The 19,454-nt window shown below is 46.8% G+C and overlaps 1 protein-coding gene across 1 annotated transcript in view; it reads left to right on the top strand.

The window, feature by feature from the left end:
• LOC147116210 (aspartate aminotransferase, mitochondrial-like) overlaps positions 1 to 19,454 on the top strand; it is a 63,196-nt gene that overhangs the window by 21,433 nt on the left and 22,309 nt on the right. Inside the window, exons 3-6 of the mRNA XM_085990932.1 lie at positions 589 to 717; positions 12,476 to 12,535; positions 14,089 to 14,250; positions 15,455 to 15,559. Coding sequence (XP_085847058.1) covers positions 589 to 717; positions 12,476 to 12,535; positions 14,089 to 14,250; positions 15,455 to 15,559 — 456 coding nt within the window. The remainder of the gene's footprint in view (positions 1 to 588; positions 718 to 12,475; positions 12,536 to 14,088; positions 14,251 to 15,454; positions 15,560 to 19,454) is intronic.

Raw genomic sequence — 19,454 nt, 5'->3', positions numbered from 1 at the left:
GCTACTACCGCCGCAGGTCGGCCCCCCTGAACCGGTCGCAGATTGCGACCAGCGTTACAGCAGGGGGGGTGACCCAATATCGTGAGCGGGGCGCTGCGCACACCGATGACGCCATCGGTGGCGGCGCAGTGCTACAGGCTAACGCCGCCATTAGCGACCCGCTAAATTTTGCGGGGGGCGTGGCCAGTGGCGCTAAAGCCACTAAGTGCCCTCTTTGGGCGCTAACTGGTGGCGCAGCCCACCGAATTTCTAGGCCCAAGTGTTAATCCTGTATAACAAACTCCTTTGTATCAATGATTTTGCCTGAAATATTCTAGAGGGATACTGTACATGAGAGGGAGAAAAACAGTGTTACAGTTGTACCATCACAAAAACAAATCTCTGGGAAAATTTGTGGAGCGTGTGTCCATTTACACAGTCCCATGGAGGCTGATTGTGTCTGCTGTCAGGAAAGACATACGGTGAATAATCTTACTCGAGATTTTCAGGGAGAAGGCTGTAGTTTAAATGAAAGGTGCCCCAGAACATGCAGTGCCTCTGGACATTACTAGAACTGATATGTACCCTGGTTTCTGACATTCTCAACAGGCCGAGGCCCAAATTGCAGCAAAGAAAATGGACAAAGAGTACCTCCCTATCGGTGGCCTGGCAGACTTCAACAAGGCCTGTGCTGCGCTGGCTCTAGGAGACAACAGTGAAGTCGTCAAGAGTGGAAGGGTAAGGAGCTGCTGTTTTTTCTAATAGATTGGGCATGGCGACAAGCATCAGGGTGTGTGGTTGCATTCCTAGCACTCGGGACTGAATAAATGGAGCAGCCAAGGAGGATTTCAAGATCGATAACTGGTCCTATTGGATGGGGAAACATGGCCTTTGTACACCACAGAAGGATGTCCTTTATCAAAACTGGGGAAGGGTTTGGGTGTTAAGTCCGTGAATGATTGAGACACGGACCAGCAGGAGTGAAAACAAACAAGTCTTTACTGGTGGAAGTCAATAGCGAAACTAACAAACAGAGGCTCTCTAGCGCCTGTTATACAGGGGTGGTCACTGCCGGTACTGCAGTCTGAGACCAGTTATTCTCTTAAAGGTACATACACAACAATTCCTCCCCTTTTAGATAAACAGTACATAACATTCATTTAACAACTAAATGATAACTAATTACAATCACAATCACGGTTGCTAGATACATTGGTTAAGTTTAAGCAATTATAAGTTCAGTCTTTGAGGAGGCTTCCTGATTCTGTCTGGATAACGCCTCTTTGGGGTATCAGGTTCTTCTGGCAACGTTGAGTCGAGATCAATGTCGTTGTTTGGTTCATCTTCCAATATCACTGATTCTGCGGTAGCTGCAATTGGTACGTCGATTTCATTGCCAGGTGTATCAGATCGTGGTGTGGAGTTGACGTTTTCCATTGACTCTAGAATCTGGTCAGCATGGCGTCTTACAATGCTCTCTCCAACGTCCGCGGTATACATGAGAGGTCCTTGCCGTGTAAAAATCGTTCCTGGCTGCCATTTCTCAGTGCGGTAGTCCCGGGCCAAAACTGGTTGACCTATCTTAAAACTCCTGGTCGGCCTTTCATTCATATTCTGAAACTGCCTGTTCTCCACATCTCTTCGGACGTTTGGCTTAACCAAATCCAAGCGACATCGTAGCCTTCGATTGAAGAACATCATGGCTGGGGTTTGGTTGGTAACCGCATGTGTCGCATTCCGGTAGGCAAACAAGAAGTTGTCCACCTTGTGTTGTAGGGGTATATCTTCATTACACATTGCCTTGATAGCCTTCTTGAATGTTTGGACAAACCTCTCGGCCAATCCATTAGTGGCTGGATGATATGGGGCAGATGTGTAATGCTTAACGCCATTGTTCTTTAAGAACCTCCGGAACTCTTCAGACACAAACTGTGGTCCATTGTCAGAGCAAATCTGTTCAGGCAGCCCATTCCTGGCGAATATGGTTCGCAAAACTGTGATAGTTTTTTCCGTGGTGGTTGAGGACATTTTTATTACCTCTGGCCACTTTGAATGTGCATCCACCGCAATTAAAAACATCGAGTCCATGAAGGGACCAGCAAAATCAATGTGCACCCGTTGCCATGGAGATGAGGGCCACTCCCATGGATGTAGAGGGGCTTGTGGTGGGGCGTTTTGGACCTTCTGGCATCCTGCACAGCTCTTGGTCATCTCTTCGATTACTCTATCGATTCCCGGCCACCACACAAACGCTCTGGCTAAGTTCTTCATTTTTACCCCACCCAGATGACCCTCATGAAGCTCATTGGGTACTCTATCCGTCAACTTAGGTGGAATTACTACTTTGGATCCACACATCAAGGTTCCTCTGCACACTGACAGCTGTTCTTTTCTCGGCGAGAATGCTGGCAGCAGTGGTTCGCCATGTGCTGGCCATCCCTTCACCGTTAAATCATAGACCCGTGATAGTGTCGGGTCATTCCGTGTTTCGTTTTCTATGTCTGCATTCGTCACAGGGAGACATTCGACTATGGTCGAGTGGAATAACTCCATTGGATCCACTGCAAGGTCTTCTTCTTCCACCATCGGCAACGGTAGGTGTGACAATCCATCAGCATTTCCATGCTGTTTAGTTCCTTTGTACTCGATGTCATATTGGTGTGCCCCTAGGAAAAGGGACCATCTCTGCAGCCATTGTGCCGTCATTATCGGTACGCCCTTCTGAGGGTTGAAAATGGAGACAAGAGGTTGATGATCGGTTAGTAGAGTAAATTTTTGACCGTGCAGATAGTGATTGAACTTCTTCACCCCCCCACACTAGGCTGAGGGCCTCTCTGTCAATCTGGGCGTAGTTACGCTCGGCAGAAGTTAACGAGCGTGACGCAAAAGCTATCGGCCTCTCTAAACCATCAAGGAATTTATGTGACAGTACCGCCCCAATGCCGTAGGGAGACGCATCACACGCCAGCCTGATTGGCAGTGCTGGGTTGTAGTGAGCCAATACTTCCCTTGAAGTGATTAAGTCCTTACTCTTCTGAAAAGCACGCTTACAATCATCGCTCCATTTCCATGCTACCCCCGTTCGTAGCAGGGCGTTCAGTGGGTGCAAAATTGTCGACAAATTCGGCAAAAACTTATGATAGTAATTCACCAACCCGAGGAATGACCTCAGTTGCGACACATTTTCAGGCGCTGGGGCCTTAACAACCGCTTCAATTTTGTCAGGGGACTTATGTAACCCCTCTTCATCAATCACGTGGCCACAATACGATATCTGTTTCTTAAAAAATTCGCACTGGGGCGGTTGGCTCGCAGCCCATGTTCCCGTAGTCTAGTGAGCACCTGTTCTAGGTTGTTAAGGTGTTCACTGTCATCTTCACCTGTTACAAGGATGTCGTCCAAGTAACACTGAGTCCCCGGAATCCCTTGCAGGACTTGTTCCATCGCTCTTTGCCATATCGCCAGAGCCGATGCTACTCCGAATACCAATCGATGATACTGGTAAAGACCTTTGTGAGTGTTTATCGTGAGATACTTCCTAGAGGACTCTTCAACCTCCATCTGCAAATATGCTTGTGCTAGGTCAATTTTTGTAAAACGCTTCCCTCCAGACAGTGAGGCGAAGATGTCTTCTATCCTTGGAAGAGGATATTGTACTGTGTGAAGGACAGGGTTCACCGTCACCTTGAAATCCCCACAGATGCGAATCTCCCTTGGCTCTCCGAACTTATTGCTTAACGTTTTCTTCATGACAGGAACGATGGGTGTCGCCCACTCGCTCCAGTCGACCTTAGACAACACGCCCGCCTTCTCCAGATTCTCCAGCTCTGCCTCGATGGCTGGGCGAATTGCATATGGTACCGGTCTTGCTTTGAAAAACTTGGGAACTGCATTCTCTTCTATTTTTATCGAGGCGGTTACGCCTTTAAGCGTGCCCAGTTCTTGTTGAAATACCTCTTTGGCGTTAGCTAAGATTGTTGACAATCGTCCAGGAGTGACGTCTTCATCTTTTTTACCGTCCACCGTCATTGCATGAATGGAATGCCAATCTAAGTTTATCTTCCTGATCCATTCCCGTCCCAATAACGGTGGTCCACCATTTGGCAGTATGTAGAGATACAATTTCCGTATTTTCTTGCCATTGTATTCGACAGGCACCCTTATTTTTCCTCTGGGGTATACCTTTTGCCCCGTATACGTCGTCAAGACGATGGATGTCTCTCTCAAGGGTATGTGTGAAAATAGCCGCTCGTAGTCTCGTCGATTCATGACGGTTAGCGCTGATCCTGTATCCAATTACATTTTAACTTGGGACCCTGCTATCGTGAGGGTGACCCAAATGGTTCGGTGATCCTCTTTTGCGATTACATTGTGAAGTTTGAGACAGCTTAGTCTCCTGTTTCCGGATTCACTATCGCTCATCTGATCTTCGGAACTACTGTCCGTCATCTTTTGTACTTTCTTGTACGGTTCCTTAGCCTTTTTGTTGTCGCTGGTCTTCTTTCCAGACCTGCAAACTCGTGCAATGTGTCCAATCTTCCCGCATTGTCTGCATATTTTGTCTTTGGACCAGCAGTCCTTCTGGTCATGGTTAGTTCTGCCGCAGCGATAACATTTTGCAAATCCCCGTGTCATTTCGTGGGTGCCGTATTCCTGTGGTTTTTGTTGAATTTCTGCAGCTCCCCTGGCTGCTGCTTCATACGATACTGCCACGCTGAAAGCCTTATCTAGCGTCCACTCTTTTTCTGAGAGTAACTTCTTCTGTGTTCCTTCACTCAGGAGTCCACAGACAAATTTGTCCCGTAGGGTATCTGCCAGTCCTGCTCCGAACTGGCAGTGCTTTGATAGTTTGCATAGTTCCGTAAGATACTCAGCATTGCTCTCATCTTTGTGCTGAGTTCTTCTGTGGAATTTAAATCTTTCTGCTATCAACAGCGGTGCAGGGTTTAAGTGTTCCTGTAGGACAGCAACAATTTCGTTAAAACTCTTCGCCTTCGGTTTGGCTGGAGTAATCAGGTCCCGCAATAGGCCGTACGTTCTAGCGCCCATTAAGTTTAGCAATATCGATGCCTTTTTCCCCTCCACTATTTCGTTTGCCTCGAAATATACCTCGGGGGGCATGGTGGCATAGTGGTTAGCACTGTTGCGTCACAGCGCCAGGGACCCGGGTTCAAATCTGGCCTCGGGCGACTGTCTGTGTGGAGTTTGCACATTCTCCCTGTGTCTGCGTGGGTTTCCTCCGGGTGCTCCGGTTTCCTCCCACAGTCCAAAGATGTGCGGGTTAGGTTGATTTGGCTATGATAAATTGACCCTTAGTGTTAGGGGATTAAATACGTGGGGTTACGGGGATAGGGTGGGATATGTGTCGGTGCAGGCTCGATGGGCCGAAATGGCCTCTATCTGCACTGTGGGGATTCTGTGTGATTCTGTGTGTGACTCTTTTCACATACGTGGTCCAGTCCTCTAATGTATTATCAAAAGCAGTGATACAGCCAGTCTTCGGCATCTTGCAAATCTAAAATGGTGCCTCCCGCGCTTTGCCTTCTTCCCCGATTTAACAAAATGGCGCCTCCCGCGCTTTGCCTTCTTCCCCGCTGTTGTTAGCGCTGCTTTCCACGGTTTCTTGCGCGTTAAATATTGATTCTTTTTCTTTTATTATTTTCCCGTCGTGGAGCGGACCCTCTGGGACACTTCCCTCCCTCTTCTTAGGTCCGAACGCTGCCCGGCTTCAAAGCACCGGCCGCGCCCTGTGTGCTCCACCCTCTCTCTCTCTCTCTTTGCTTCCCGACTCGCTGCCCGGCCCTGTTGAAAAGCCACCCGATCGAGCTTCAGCCCGCCGCAGCCCAGGAAGGATCAGAGCACTACCTGCCACCAGCCCGATTAGCTGGGAAACCACAGACCGAGGAACCCAGCCTGGCTCTGAACAGTCCTGCAAGTTTTCAAACCGATGATTGACGGTCGACGCCCGTTTCCCGAGTTTCTTTGGACTCTTTTTTTTCTTCTGGCTCCGACCTTCAACAACGTCGTCTGAGGTGCTGCCGAGTTGCAGGTAAGTTCGTTTCTTATTCCTCGCCAGTGTTAAGTCCGTGAATGATTGAGACACGGACCAGCAGGAGTGAAAACAAACAAGTCTTTACTGGTGGAAGTCAATAGCGAAACTAACAAACAGAGGCTCTCTAGCACCTTTTATACAGGGGTGGTCACTGCCGGTACTGCAGTCTGAGACCAGTTATTCTCTTAAAGGTACATACACAACATTGGGTGTGATTTTTTTTTTAATCCAGTAAATATGCTGCTAATCCAGGTACTGGGATGACCTTTGACAATTAGTGGGAACAAGTTATTCTCGCCTTGTACAGACCACTGGGATGGCCACATTTATGTGCAATTTTGAACATCATCCCTTCAAAAGGTTGAGGTAGATTACAGGACTTGGGAAGATGGACACAGAATTTAACTTGTTCTCATTGGAGAAAAGATGACATGGCCTAGGTTTGAAGAAGGCTGAGAGAAGCATACAAGCAGTTTATTTAACGAGCTGTAAACAAAAATAGAAGACACAAGTTCAAAGTTGCCAAGTGGTAAGCAAGCCTGAGATTGATGGGATTTTTTCTACAGAGTTGCGAATATGTGAAAAGATTACTTATTAAACAGTTAATACTGTGTCAATTAACACTGGAAAAAAACCTGGTGACTATCTGGTTCGGAAAGGGATTGAGATTTATAAGGATTGGGGCAGATAGAGATGATTGAGTGCTGTGTGCAACATGATATCTGAACTGCTGAAAGCTTGGTAATGTCACCAAGGTCAGCGCAGAATACTGTAGGATGTGGGGAGATAGTTATTCTGCAGCTCTAATTTTATAGGGAGAAACCGCCTGCGGAGATATGAAATAGGTTGGATCATCGGTGGTAGAGGGGATTCTTTGTGGTCCGTGGGAAGCAGCAACTCAGTTGGCCAAGTAGCCATTCCTCATCCTGTGCTTGTTCATGGCCCTCATTCTGGAGTTGGTGACGGTGTCTTGATGGTGTTCTGATCACACTAGTTTTATCTGATTTCGAGCCATTGTACTGTAGCTTGTGTATTCACTATTCCTAGTGATCATATTTTGTATGAATTAAAGAACTTGCATTGATATAGCCGCTTATCACATTGGCACAGTGTCCCAAAGAGCTTCACAGCCAATTAATTGCGTTTGAAGAGCAGTCACTGCTGTGTAGGTACACCAACTAATTAGTGCACAAGAAACATAGAAGATAGGAGCAGGAGTAGGCCATTCGGCCCCTCGAGCCTGCTCCGCCATTCAATGCGATCATGGCTGATCATCCAAATTCTGTACCCGGTCCCTGCTTTCTCCCCATACCTCTTGATCCCTTTAGCCTTAAGAAATATATGCAACTCCTTGAATATATTTAATGAATTGGCCTCTATTGCCTTCTGTGGTAGAGAATTCCACAGGTTCACCACTCTCTGGGTGAAGAAATTCCTCCTCATTTCTGTCCTAAATGGCCTACCCCTTATCCTTAGACTGTGACCCCTGGTTCTGGACTCCCCGACCATCGGGAACATCCTTCCTGCATCTAGTCTGTCCAGTCCTGTCAGAATTTTATAAGTTTCAGTGAGATCCCCTCTCATTCTTCTAAAATCCAGCGAGTACAAGCCCAATCGACCCAATCTCTCCTCATACATCATTCCTGCCATCCCAGGTATCAGCCTGGTAAATCTTCGCTGAACTCCTTCCATGGCAAGAACATCCTTCCTCAGATAAAGCGACCAGAACTGCACACAATACTCGAGATGTGGTCTCACCAAGGCCCTGTACAACTGGAGCAAGACATCCTTGTTCCTATACTCAAACCCTCTCGCTATGAAGGCCAACATACCATTTGCCTTCTTAACTGCCTGCTGCACCTGCATGCTTACCTTCAGCGACTGGTGCACAAGGACACCCAGGTCTCGTTGCACTTCCCTTTCTCCCAATCTATTGCCATTCAGATAATCTGCCTTCCTGTTTTTGCCACCAAAGTGGATAACCTCACATTTATCCACATTATATTGCATCTGCCATGCTTCTGCCCAACCTGTCCAAATCATCCTGGAGTTTCTCGGCATCCTCCTCACAGCACACACGCCCACCCAGCTTTGTGTCGTATGCAAATTTGGAGATATTACATCTAGTTCCCTTGTCTAGATCATTAATATATATTGTGAATAGCTGGGGTCCAAGGACCGATCCCTGCGGTACCCCACTAGTCACTGCCTGCCACTCTGAAAAAGACCCGTTTATTCCAACTCTTTGCTTTCTGTCTGCCAACCAGTTCTCTATCCAAGTCAATACCTTGCCCCCAATCCCATGTGCCTTAACTTTACACGCTAATCTCTTATGCGGGACCTTATCGAAAGCCTTCTGAAAGTCCAAATACACCACATCCACTGGTTCTCCCTTATCTATTTTACCAGTTACATCCTCAAAAAATTCCAGTAGATTAGTCAAGCACGATTTACCTTTTGTAAATCCAAGTTGACTTTGTCCGATCCTGTTACTGTTTTCCAAGTGCTCTGCTATTACATCTTTTATAATGGACTCTAGCATTTTCCCCACTACCGATGTCAGGCTTACCGGTCTGTAATTCCCCGTTTTCTCTCTACCACCTTTTTTGAATAGTGGGGTAACATTAGCTACCCTCCAATCCATGGGTACTGTTCCAGATTCCATTGAATGTTGGAAGATGATCAGCAACGCATCTACTATTTCTAGGGCCACTTCCTTAAGTACCCTAGGATGTAGATTATCAGGCCCTGGGGATTTATCGGCCTTCAATCCCATCAATTTCCCTAACACCATTTCCCTACAAATACTGATTTCTTTGAGTTCCTCCCTTTCATCAGACCCTATGTTCCCCAACATCTCTGGGAGGTTATTTGTGTCCTCCTTTGTGAAGACAGAACCAAAATATGTATTTAGTTGGTCTGCCATTTCTTTGTTCCCCATTATAAATTCCCCTGATTCTGACTGCAAGGGACCTACGCTTGACTTCACCAATCTTTTTCTCTTCACATAGCTATAGAAGCTTTTACAGTCAGTTTTTATGTTCCCTGAAAGCTTACTCTCATACTCTATTTTCCCCTTCTTAACTAATCCCTTTGTCCTCCTTTGTTGAATCCTAAACTGCTCCCAATCCTCAGGTTTACTGCTTTTTCTGGCCAATTTATATGTCCTCTCCTTGGATCTTATGCTATCCCTAATTTCCCGCAAACAGAAAATTAATTAATTTGATTTCTGTGGTGGTGGTTGAGGAGGGAATATATGGCCAGGGCTTCGGACTTTCTCATCCAAAAGACAGCACCTCCAGCATTGCAACACTTCCTCAGAGCCTTGTGACTCAGGCAAGGTGCTACCAACTGAGCCAAGCTGACACCATCACCAAAAATGGCTTGCATTTATTTAAGCACCTTTACATAAAGAAACATCCCAACATCCTTCACAGAGGTGTAATGAAAAATAGATGCCAAGCAGGGAAGGAGATTTTAGAAGGGGCAATCAAAAGCTTTGTCAAAGAGGTGGGTTTTGAGGAGTGTTTTAAAGCAGAGGCGGGAAAGTTTAAGAAGGCACAGCCACCAATGGTAGTGTGAAGGGAGGGGGGATGTTTGAAACCGCAGCCATAGAAACAGAGTATGGGGGCACTGAAGGCGGTTACAGAGACATGGAGGGATTTAAACACAAAATTGAAATTTGAAGCGTTCAGCACCAGCAGGTCAGCGCAGGCAAGGTTGATGGGTGAGCGGGACTTGGTGTGCTGCAGGATGTGGGCAGCAGAGTTTTGAATGAGCTGAAGTTTACAGAAGATAAAGGATGGGAGGCCTCTCCAATATCACCATGTAATGTGGTGCTCAGAGTTGTGCAAGAGCAACTGGACGACTCGGATTTTCTCCCCCTCCTCTGTGGGGAAAGTTGTGAGATGCTTTTTTGTTTTAACATACTGATAAATCAGCATGTGAGTGAATGTCAGGGGCAAATGAGTCCCATGTGGATACTGCCATCTGTGATGGATGCTATATACACTGTCCATGGCTGCATTGTTATCTCACTGATGTGACTTGGTCTCTACATATTGCAATCTCAACATATCTCCATATTTTGCAACATTTCTACCCACCTGACTGCCAGTGTCAACATTAAGTCCTCCCAGGACAAGTATAGCATAGGTTGAATGCAGAGTGAAAATGCCCTCTGCTCTGCCCCAGAAATGGGCCTTAAACTGAGAAGAGCATTCCCAAATGAAACTTAAAAGTGTTGAAAGCTTCTGTTGAACACATGAATACATTACTGTTCCCAAGGCTCTACTAGTACCATTCAGTGAGGTTATAGGCTGGTGTGTGAGCATGGCCTGGAGAGACTTGGCCTCTTCTCTTTGGGGTGTACTGCCTAGTTTGCTTGGTCCTACCATTCCTTTAAAGGCGGATCACATTAGCTAAGTGACAGGAAACAGGGAGTAGTGGTGAATGGTTGTTTTTCAGACTGGAGGAATGTATACAGTGGTGTTCCCCAGGGGTCGGTACTAGGACCACTGCTTTTCTTGATGTATATTAATGATGACTTAGACTTGTTTGTACAGGGCACAATTTCAAAATTTGCAGATGACACAAAACTTGGAAGTATAGTGAACAGTGAGGAGGATAGTGATAGACTTCAAGAAGACATAGACAGGCTGCTGGAATCGGCGGATACATGGCAGATGAAATTTAACGCAGAAAAGTGTGAAGTGATACATTTTGGTGGGAAGAACGAGGAGAGGCAATATAAATTAAAGGGTACAATCCTAAAGGGGGTGCATGAACAGGGAGACCTGGGGGTATATGTGCATAAATCGATGAAAGTGGCAGGGCAGGTTGAGAAAGCAGTTCGGCCTCAACTGGAGTATTGTGTCCAATTCTGGACACTGCACTTTAGGAAGGATGTGAAGGCCTTAGAGAGGGTGCAGAAAAGATTTACAAGAATGGTTCCAGGGATTCGGGACTTCAGTTACGTGGATAGACTGGAGAAGCTGGGGTTGTTCTCATTAGAGCATAAAAGGCTGAGAGAAGATTTGATAGAGATGTTCAAAATCATGAGGGGTCTGGATAGAGTAGATAGAGAGAAAATGCTCCCATTGGCAGAAGGGTCGAGAACCAGAGGACACAGATTTAAGGTGATTGGCAGAAGAACCAAAGGCGACATAAGGAAAAGCTTTTTTACTCAGCGAGTGTTTAGGATCTGGAATGCACTGCCTGAAAGGATGGTGGAGGCAGACTCACTCACGGCTTTCAAAAGGGAGTTGGATAAGTACCTGAAGGAAAAAAATTTGCAGGGCTACATGGAAAGAGCGGGGGAGTGGGACTATCTGAAGTGCACTTGCAGAGAGCCGGCACAAGCTCGACGGGCTGAATGGCTGCCTTCTGTGTTGTAACCATTCTATGATTCTATTCCCAGCAGCAGTCTTTCCCTTTTATTTGATTTTTTTGTGGTCAAGGTGACAAATGTCCGTTTTTGGAGCAATGCATTATTTATCATTGTTACCCAGCATCAACGTCAAGCACTCCCGAGTCAATTATACCATGGTTAGATACAACAATAACTGGCATTTATATAGTGCCTTCAATATAGAAAAAACGTCCCAAGGCACCTGAGAGGAGTAAGGGAGAAAAATGGACACCAAGCCAAAGGAGGGGATATTAGAAGGGGTGACCAAAAGTTTGGTCAAAGAGGTGGGATTTAAGGGTTCTAAAAGGAGGAGAGTGCAGTGGCGACGTGAAGGGGTTTATGGAGGGAATTCCAGAACACAAGGCCGAGGGTGACTGAAGGCACAACTGCCATTGGTGGGACGAAGGGAGGAGAGGATTCACAAGAGGCCAGAGTCAGAGAAACGGAGTGTTCAGGGGGTTGTAGCATTTGAGGAGGTTAGTGCTAGGCAGGGGCAGGGCCACAGAAGGATTTAAACACAAGGATAAGAATTTTTAATTTGAGGTGTTGGGGGACCAGGAAACAATGGTGGCAGAGTAAAGCTCCCTCTACTCTGCCCCCATCAATGCGAACTGACCACAGATTAACCTCCACTAAATCAGAGTGAATTTTCTCGTTTTCCAAATTAACTATCATGTGGCCTTCTGAAATAAAATTCCCAATTTGTCCTGAATTGGCAGTACTTTTATGTGTGGACACACTGTACCCAATAAGAATGGACTAATACTGCCCAGACTCATTGCCCCCTTACTCATCGCATCAGTCTGCATTGAATTTCACAGTTGAAATGTGGTCCTGCTTTAACTCACTGCATTACTCAGTCCGCAAGTCTTACTACTTTCTTATAATCTCACTGCTCCAGTTTTGGCTGTTTGGTGCTAAGTATGACAGTAATTCTCCCTACCTATGGGTTTCTAATGAACATTGCTTTCATGAATGTTTTTCCAACACACAATAATTAATCAAGGATATATTGTGTTTCCTTTTGATATCAGTACATCACGGTGCAGACCATTTCTGGAACTGGATCGCTGAGGGTCGGTGCCAACTTCCTGGTGAGTGGCAGCAATGTCTGTTGGAATATATTTCACGCTGCTTTAGTGTTAACTCCTCTGAACTTGCCTTTCTCATCCCTCCTAAACTGCAGATACAGTGTCCTACAGCCTCTTGCTCCTCACTCTGTTAATATCAGGGTTTGTTGCATTGTTTCTTAGGCGAACAGATATTTCCCCAGGACCTTAAAACTGGCAATCCTTACCTCTGTTTTTCTTTCCTCCTACAGGCTTCTAAAACTCAAGATTGTCTTGCACGGTGGCATAGTGGTTAGCACTGTTGCCTCACAGCACCAGGGACCCGGGTTCGAATCTGGCCTCGGGTGACTGTCTGTGTGGAGTTTGCACATTCTCCCCGTGTTTGCGTGGGTTTCCTCCGGGTGCTCCGGTTTCCTCCCACAGTCCAAAGATGTGCGGGTTAGGTTGATTGGCTATGATAAATTGACCCTTAGTGTTAGGGGGATTAAATACATGGGGTTACGGGGATAGGGTGGGATATGTGTTGGTGTAGGGGTTACGGGGATCGGGTGGGGTATGTGTCGGTGCAGGCTCGATGGGCCGAAATGGCCTCTATCTGTACTGTGGGGTTTCTGTGATTTCTGTGACTCTGTCCTAATTTACCTCCTCTCTCGCACACTCTCTCTCTCTCTCTCTCTCTCTCTCTCTCTCTCTCTCATTTCCTGCAACCCTGGTTGCATCCTGCACCATGGGCCTTGGTCCTTCAACTTCGGTTTCTCAGTTTTTGTTTAAAGTCTTCCGAGTGACGTTTAACGCTCGGCCTCCTAGGAGAGCAGTCAGCCTCTTCCCCCAACGCCCCAAGCTGAAACGGGTAGAACTAATGTAGGAGTTGGTAAACATACAGGTTGGGAGGGGGAGAGAAGCGTAGATCGCGAGTAGGTGAGAGGAAGCCATTCGTCCCACTTGGGATAATCTGAAATCTCTGCGATTGTGGGTTGGTTTTATGGAATGTTCTGAAGTGAAATAACAAGTGATGAGCCTTTATGAGCCTTTTTATTTTTTTTAAATTGGCCTATCTGATAACCTCGATCATGTAACTAATTCGATATTTGAAAGCCTCATATTTGCCAGTAGGCACCAGCCAGGTGCTTTTATCACCGTGTAAACTGACAGCTACATAACTCCAGTGTTTTGGTGATAAGATCACGTCTGGGGAACTGAAACACTCAGTCAGGCTCACTCTTCAGAAAGATCTGTTTTAATACTTATTTCTTGTCTCCCTGCCCCTATTTTTCTCCTCCTCCTGATACCTTTTTTTAAATAAAATGTTTCCAGCGCTTGTGATTTGTTGTGCAGAATATTGAGTGGCGGGCGGACAGGGTAGTACAGTGATGTACAACAGGGTAGTACAGTGATGTACAACAGGGTAGTACAGTGATGTACAACAGGGTAGTACAGTGATGTACAACAGGGTAGAGCGCAAGGACACCTGTTTGGTGAACCAGATGGCACCAAGGTGAGAGGTACAGGGCAGGAGTACCGTAACAGCACCCCAACAGCAATCTGTCACATTGACGCTGCTTTCTCTTGCCTTGCAGCAACGGTTCTACAAGAACAGCCGAGAGGTCTATCTGCCCAAACCATCCTGGGGCAACCACACACCTATCTTCAGGGATGCTGGCTTGGAAGTCAAAAATTACCGCTATTATGATCCAAAGACCTGTGGTTTTGATTCTGCGGGGGCACTGGAGGACATTTCGGTGAGTGCCGTTTAGCCAGTTCGTGTATATAAGGCTGGTGAGACTAGGAATTATATATTTTTCTAAATCGCCACCCAAGATGATTTTTTTTTAATGTGCATGTGTATATATTTCGCTGTAGCTAAATTGATGGTCCTACTTACTATTAATTGCAAAAAGCCACGACAGTGCAACCCAGTGTTATTGATGCCGAAAATGGATTTAACTGTTAGTGACATCTGTTTTGCCTGTAACTGGCTAAAGGGTTTTTGTATATTGGTTGATTTCTGCCTGCTTGCGATTGGGATTATTTGGGTAACAGTTTTGGTTTTTTTTGTCACTAATCTTATTGTACTGGTGCCAGTGTGCTCAGGAGGAAAAGAAATACACTCAGGCTAATGGGTGTTTATGTGCAATAAACTTGAGCAATAACTCTCCGTTCATGACCTCAAATTGCACTCCCGTCACCAATGCATCATGCTAACTGTACAACTCAAAGCATGCTTGAACACACAGACAGACTCTATAGCTGTAATGATGGATGCGTTTCATAGTTCAAGTGGACACAGCACAAAAATGTCATACGCCCACCATTATGGTTTACTGACCCTGTCCGTCATTTGTTGTGGTCAGGGAGCCCTAGAAAGAGGGGGAAAATAAACTGCAGAGTGGTGGGGGTGGGGTGGTAAATTACTTTGTATAACTTACTACTGTTGGCCCATAACTGGTCACTGTCAGACGAGCAAAAATAAAAAATGATCATGGTGAAGATCCAGTCATGAAATGTGTTTTGAATGAAGGAATTCAGGGGTGCAAACATCCATCTAATTCATTCTCGAAGGGTTGTGGTGTAAAGTTAATGCAATAGTAGATTGACTCCTAGTTCTGGTCTGAGCAAAATTTCACACATTTTAAGTCCTGTCCTCCCCTCAGTTCCCCAACAGGGGACCAAAGAAAGGCACCCTACTAATGGTTTTAAACTAACAGTATAACAGTTTCAGTGCTGAAGCACGGATGTGTGGCTAGGTGCTGAATATTCTGGGAGTTATTTACTGGATAGTGAGCTGTGAATTCAGGACTGCAGAGATTATGCTGTGCTGGGAACCATGGGATCAAAATATCACAAACTTGTATAAGTATGGCTTTTAAATGTTTGTTCGTCCTTTGCAACTTTGAAGGAAGCCAAATTGGATTTTAATTTGTATTCTTCCCGTATCCATTGCAGAAAGTTCCGGAGCAAGCGATCATCCTGTTTCACGCCTGCGCTCACAACCCCACAGGAGTAGACCCAAAGCCCGAGCAATGGAAGGAGCTGGCTGCCATCGTCAAGGTGAGGGATGGGCTCTACAGTATTTTAAGTGTTGGATTTTGAAGCCAAAACACTTTTTTTCACATCCGTCTCCTTCACCTGTGATGGTGGAAAAGTGTACAATCTCCTTAACAAATTCTTTCTTGCAGGAGACAGGGTACAGCACATTGTATCCAATATATAATACCATAGATTCTGGAATAGTACCCATGGATTGGAGGGTAGCTAATGTAACCCCACTATTTATAAAAAAAAAAAAAGGTGGTAGAGAGAAAACAGGGAATTATAGACCAGTAAGCCTGACATCGATAGTGGGGAAAATGCTAGAGTCCATTATAATAGCAGAGCACTTGGAAAACAGTGACAGGATCAGACAAAGTCAACATGGATTTACAAAAGGTAAATCATGTGATGTGCCTTCAATAACCACAAAACTAGAAGTTATTAACTTAAACAAGTTGGCTTTTAATCACTAAGATCAGAGCTAACATCTCAACACACTGACTGGCTCACAGGAATGAGTCATACAGATCCTGGGATCTTTATGTAAGAGAAGTCAGGGGCGGAGCCAAGAGCCAAGACCTGGAACCTTCCAGGTTAGTCAGGAAAGAGGAAGTGAAACTATACACCGTGTGGGGGAGGGTAATATACATGAGTGCAAAACGAATACAGGCAAGACAAACAGATTTCATTACATTCACCCCTTCTTTAGATTTAGTCCATCGGGGTGATGTTTCTTAAAAGTTGGTATAAGTGAGTCTGTCAGGAGGTTTTGCGGTTCTCAGTGATCGGCGCAAAGCCGGTTGGGGTGCCTCTAGGGGAGTGGATTCTGGTTCCTCCGCTGTCCGGGCCTCCGCAGTGTCTTCCAGGTTATCTGCAGTGTCCTCCAGGTTAAAGTTGGGTATTGATACCTCTGGGCGTCCTGTCTCTTTTTGGTGTAGGTCTTCCTCGGGTAGTCTCTCGTCGTTCTCTCCGCTCCCCGAGGGAGCGAGGTCTTTTATGGAAACAGTGTCCTCTCGCCCGTCAGAGTATTCGATATAGGCGTACTGAGGGTTTGCATGGAGGAGCTGTACCTTTTCCACAAGGGGGTCCGTTTTATGGCCTCTCACGTGCTTCCGCAATAGTACTGTCCCCGGAGACGTCAGCCACGCGGGTAGAGATATGCCCGAGGTCGATTTCCGGGGGAAAACGAACATATTTCGTGAGGGATAGCGTTAGTGGCTGTACATAACAGAGACCTTATGGAGTGGAGCACGTCTGGGAGGACTTCATGCCAGCGGGAGGTCGGAAGGCCTTTTGACTTTAAGGCTAACGTGACAGCCTTCCAAACAGTAGCATTCTCCCTTTCCACTTGCCCATTACCCCGGGGGTTGTAGCTAGTGGTTCTGCTAGTGGCTATCCCCTTTGAGAGCAAGAACTGGCGCAGTTCGTCACTCATAAATGACGTCCCCCTATCGCTGTGTATGTAGTTCGGCATGCCAAACATGCAGAATAGATTACCGAGACACTTGATGACCGTGGCACTGGTCATGTCTGGACAGGGAATGGCGAAGGGGAAATGGGAATATTCATCGATGATATTGAGGAAGTATACGTTACGGTCGGCAGAGGGGAGGGGTCCCTTGAAGTCCAGACTTAGGCGCTCGAATGGCCGTGTGGCTTTGATAAGGTGTGCACGGTCAGGCCTGTAGAAACGAGGCTTGCATTCTGCACAGATGCGGCAGGCTCTGGTCATTGCCCTGACCTCCTCGATGGAGTGGGGCAGATTGCGGGACTTTATAAAATGGTATAGTCGGGTGACCCCTGGGTGACAGAGGTCATTGTGGAGACCCTGTAATTTGTCCGTATGAATGCTGGCACACATTCCCCACGATAGGGCGTCTGGGGGTTCATTAAGGGCTCCCAGCCTGTACATAATATCATCGTCGAACGTGGATAGTTCGATCCTCCACCTGAGTATTTTGTCATTCTTGATTTTCCCCCTTTGTTATTAAACATGAAAGCCACCGACCGCTGGTCAGTGAGCAGGGTGAAACGTTTGCCGGCTAGGTAGTGTCTCCAGTGCCGCACTGCCTCCACTATAGCCTGTGCCTCCTTCTCGACAGAAGAGTGCCTGATTTCAGGTCCCTGAAGGGTTCGGGAGAAGAAGGCCACAGGTCTCCCAGCCTGATTGAGGGTCGCAGCTAAAGCAAAGTCTGACGCATCACTTTCGACTTGAAAGGGAATGCTTTCGTCCACTGCACACAGTGCAGCCCTTTGAATGTCCTGTTTGATACTGGGGAAAGCCTCCCGAGCTTCAGCTGATAGTGGGAAGGACGTCGATTTAATGAGGGGTCGGGCCTTATCAGAGTAATTGGGCACCCATTGGGCATAATACGAAAAAAATCCCAGGCACCTTTTTAAAGCTTTGGGATTGTGTGGCAGGGGCAGTTCCTTTAGGGGGCGTAATCGGTCAGGGTCCGGTCCAATTACCCCATCTTCCAACACACAGCCGAGGATACAGAGACGGGTTGTGTTGAAGACACATTTGTCTTCGTTGTAGGTTAGATTCAGCTTTAGGGCAGTTTTTTTAAATCTCGCAAGATTTAGATCATGGTCTTGCTGGTTGTGCCCGCAGACAGTGACATTGTCCAGATAGGGGTAGGTAGCTTGTAGTTTATTCTCATCAACCATGCGATCCATCTCACGTTGGAAGACCGAGACCCCATTTGTTACCCCGAAGGGCACTCTGAGAAAATGGTAGAGGTGTCCGTTCGCCTCAAAGGCGGTGTATGGGCAGTCCTCCGTTCTAATGGGGAGCTGGTGATACGCGGATTTGAGGTCGATAGTCGAGAAGACTCGGTATTGCGCAATCTGGTTGACCATTTCTGATATGCGGGGTAAAGGGTAGGCGTCCAGCTGGGTGTAAATATTAACAGTCTGGCTGTAGTCAATTACCATCCGTTTCTTTTCGCTATTTTTAACTATGACTACTTGGGCACGCCACGGACTGGTACTGCATTCAATAATGCCTTCCCGCAGGAGTCTGTCCACTTCCGCCTTGATAAAGTGTCTGTCTTCCAGACTGTACCGCCTACTTTTGGTCGCTATGGGCCTACAGTTCGGAGCGAGATTAGCGAATAAAGAGGGCGGGCTGATTTTTAAGGTTGATAGGCCACAGACTGTGAGTGGCGGCTGGGACCCGCCATATGCTAGCGTGACACTTTCGTGGTGGCACTGGAAGTCCAGGCCCAAGATTACATTAACACAGAGTTCTGGCATCACAAGGAGTTTAAAATCCTTGTAGTCCGTGCCTTTTACAGTCAGTGTTACCACACAGTAGCCCAAAATGTCCGAAGTGTGGGGCTTAGCAGCCATAGCAATTCTGCTCCGTGTAGGGGTTACCGTTAATGAGTGCCGCCGTACCAGGCTAGGGTGGATAAAACTCTCGGTACTCCCACAGTCAATTAAACATTTCGTTAAATTCCCGTTTACCTGTATGTCCATCATGGATTTTGTCAACGGGTGTGGCCTGGATTGATCCACCGTGATCGAAGCCACTGTTGGGCCCTGGGCGGCCGTTGAGTCGGGAAAAGATGGCGGATCCCAAGATGGCGGCACGCACGAGGCGGTGACGGAGTTGGAAATCGGATTCCCCCTGCAGACTTTGCTAAAATGCCCCTTTTTCTTACATTTGAAGCATGTAGCGTCCTTCGCTGGGCATCGTTGTCTGGGGTGCTTGGCCTGGCCGCAGAAGTAGCATTTCGGGCCTCGAGACATTGCCGCTGTAGTAGGACTCCTGGGTGAACTTCTGTGTGGGGACTCCGGCGGTGTAGAGCTGGCCTGAGACCTGGATGGGGAAGATGGCTGATTCCAAGATGGCGGCGCGCACGAGGCGGTGAGGGCCACATGGCCGGAAGAATAAGAGTCAGGAGTT

This window comes from Somniosus microcephalus, chromosome 6 (assembly GCF_052327205.1).
Source record: "Somniosus microcephalus isolate GS21.2 chromosome 6, FLI_Smic_1.0, whole genome shotgun sequence".
Classification (NCBI taxonomy): Eukaryota; Metazoa; Chordata; class Chondrichthyes; order Squaliformes; family Somniosidae; genus Somniosus; species Somniosus microcephalus.
The sequence above is the reverse complement of the archived record's forward strand: the minus strand, read 5'-3'. Positions and strand labels throughout refer to the sequence as shown.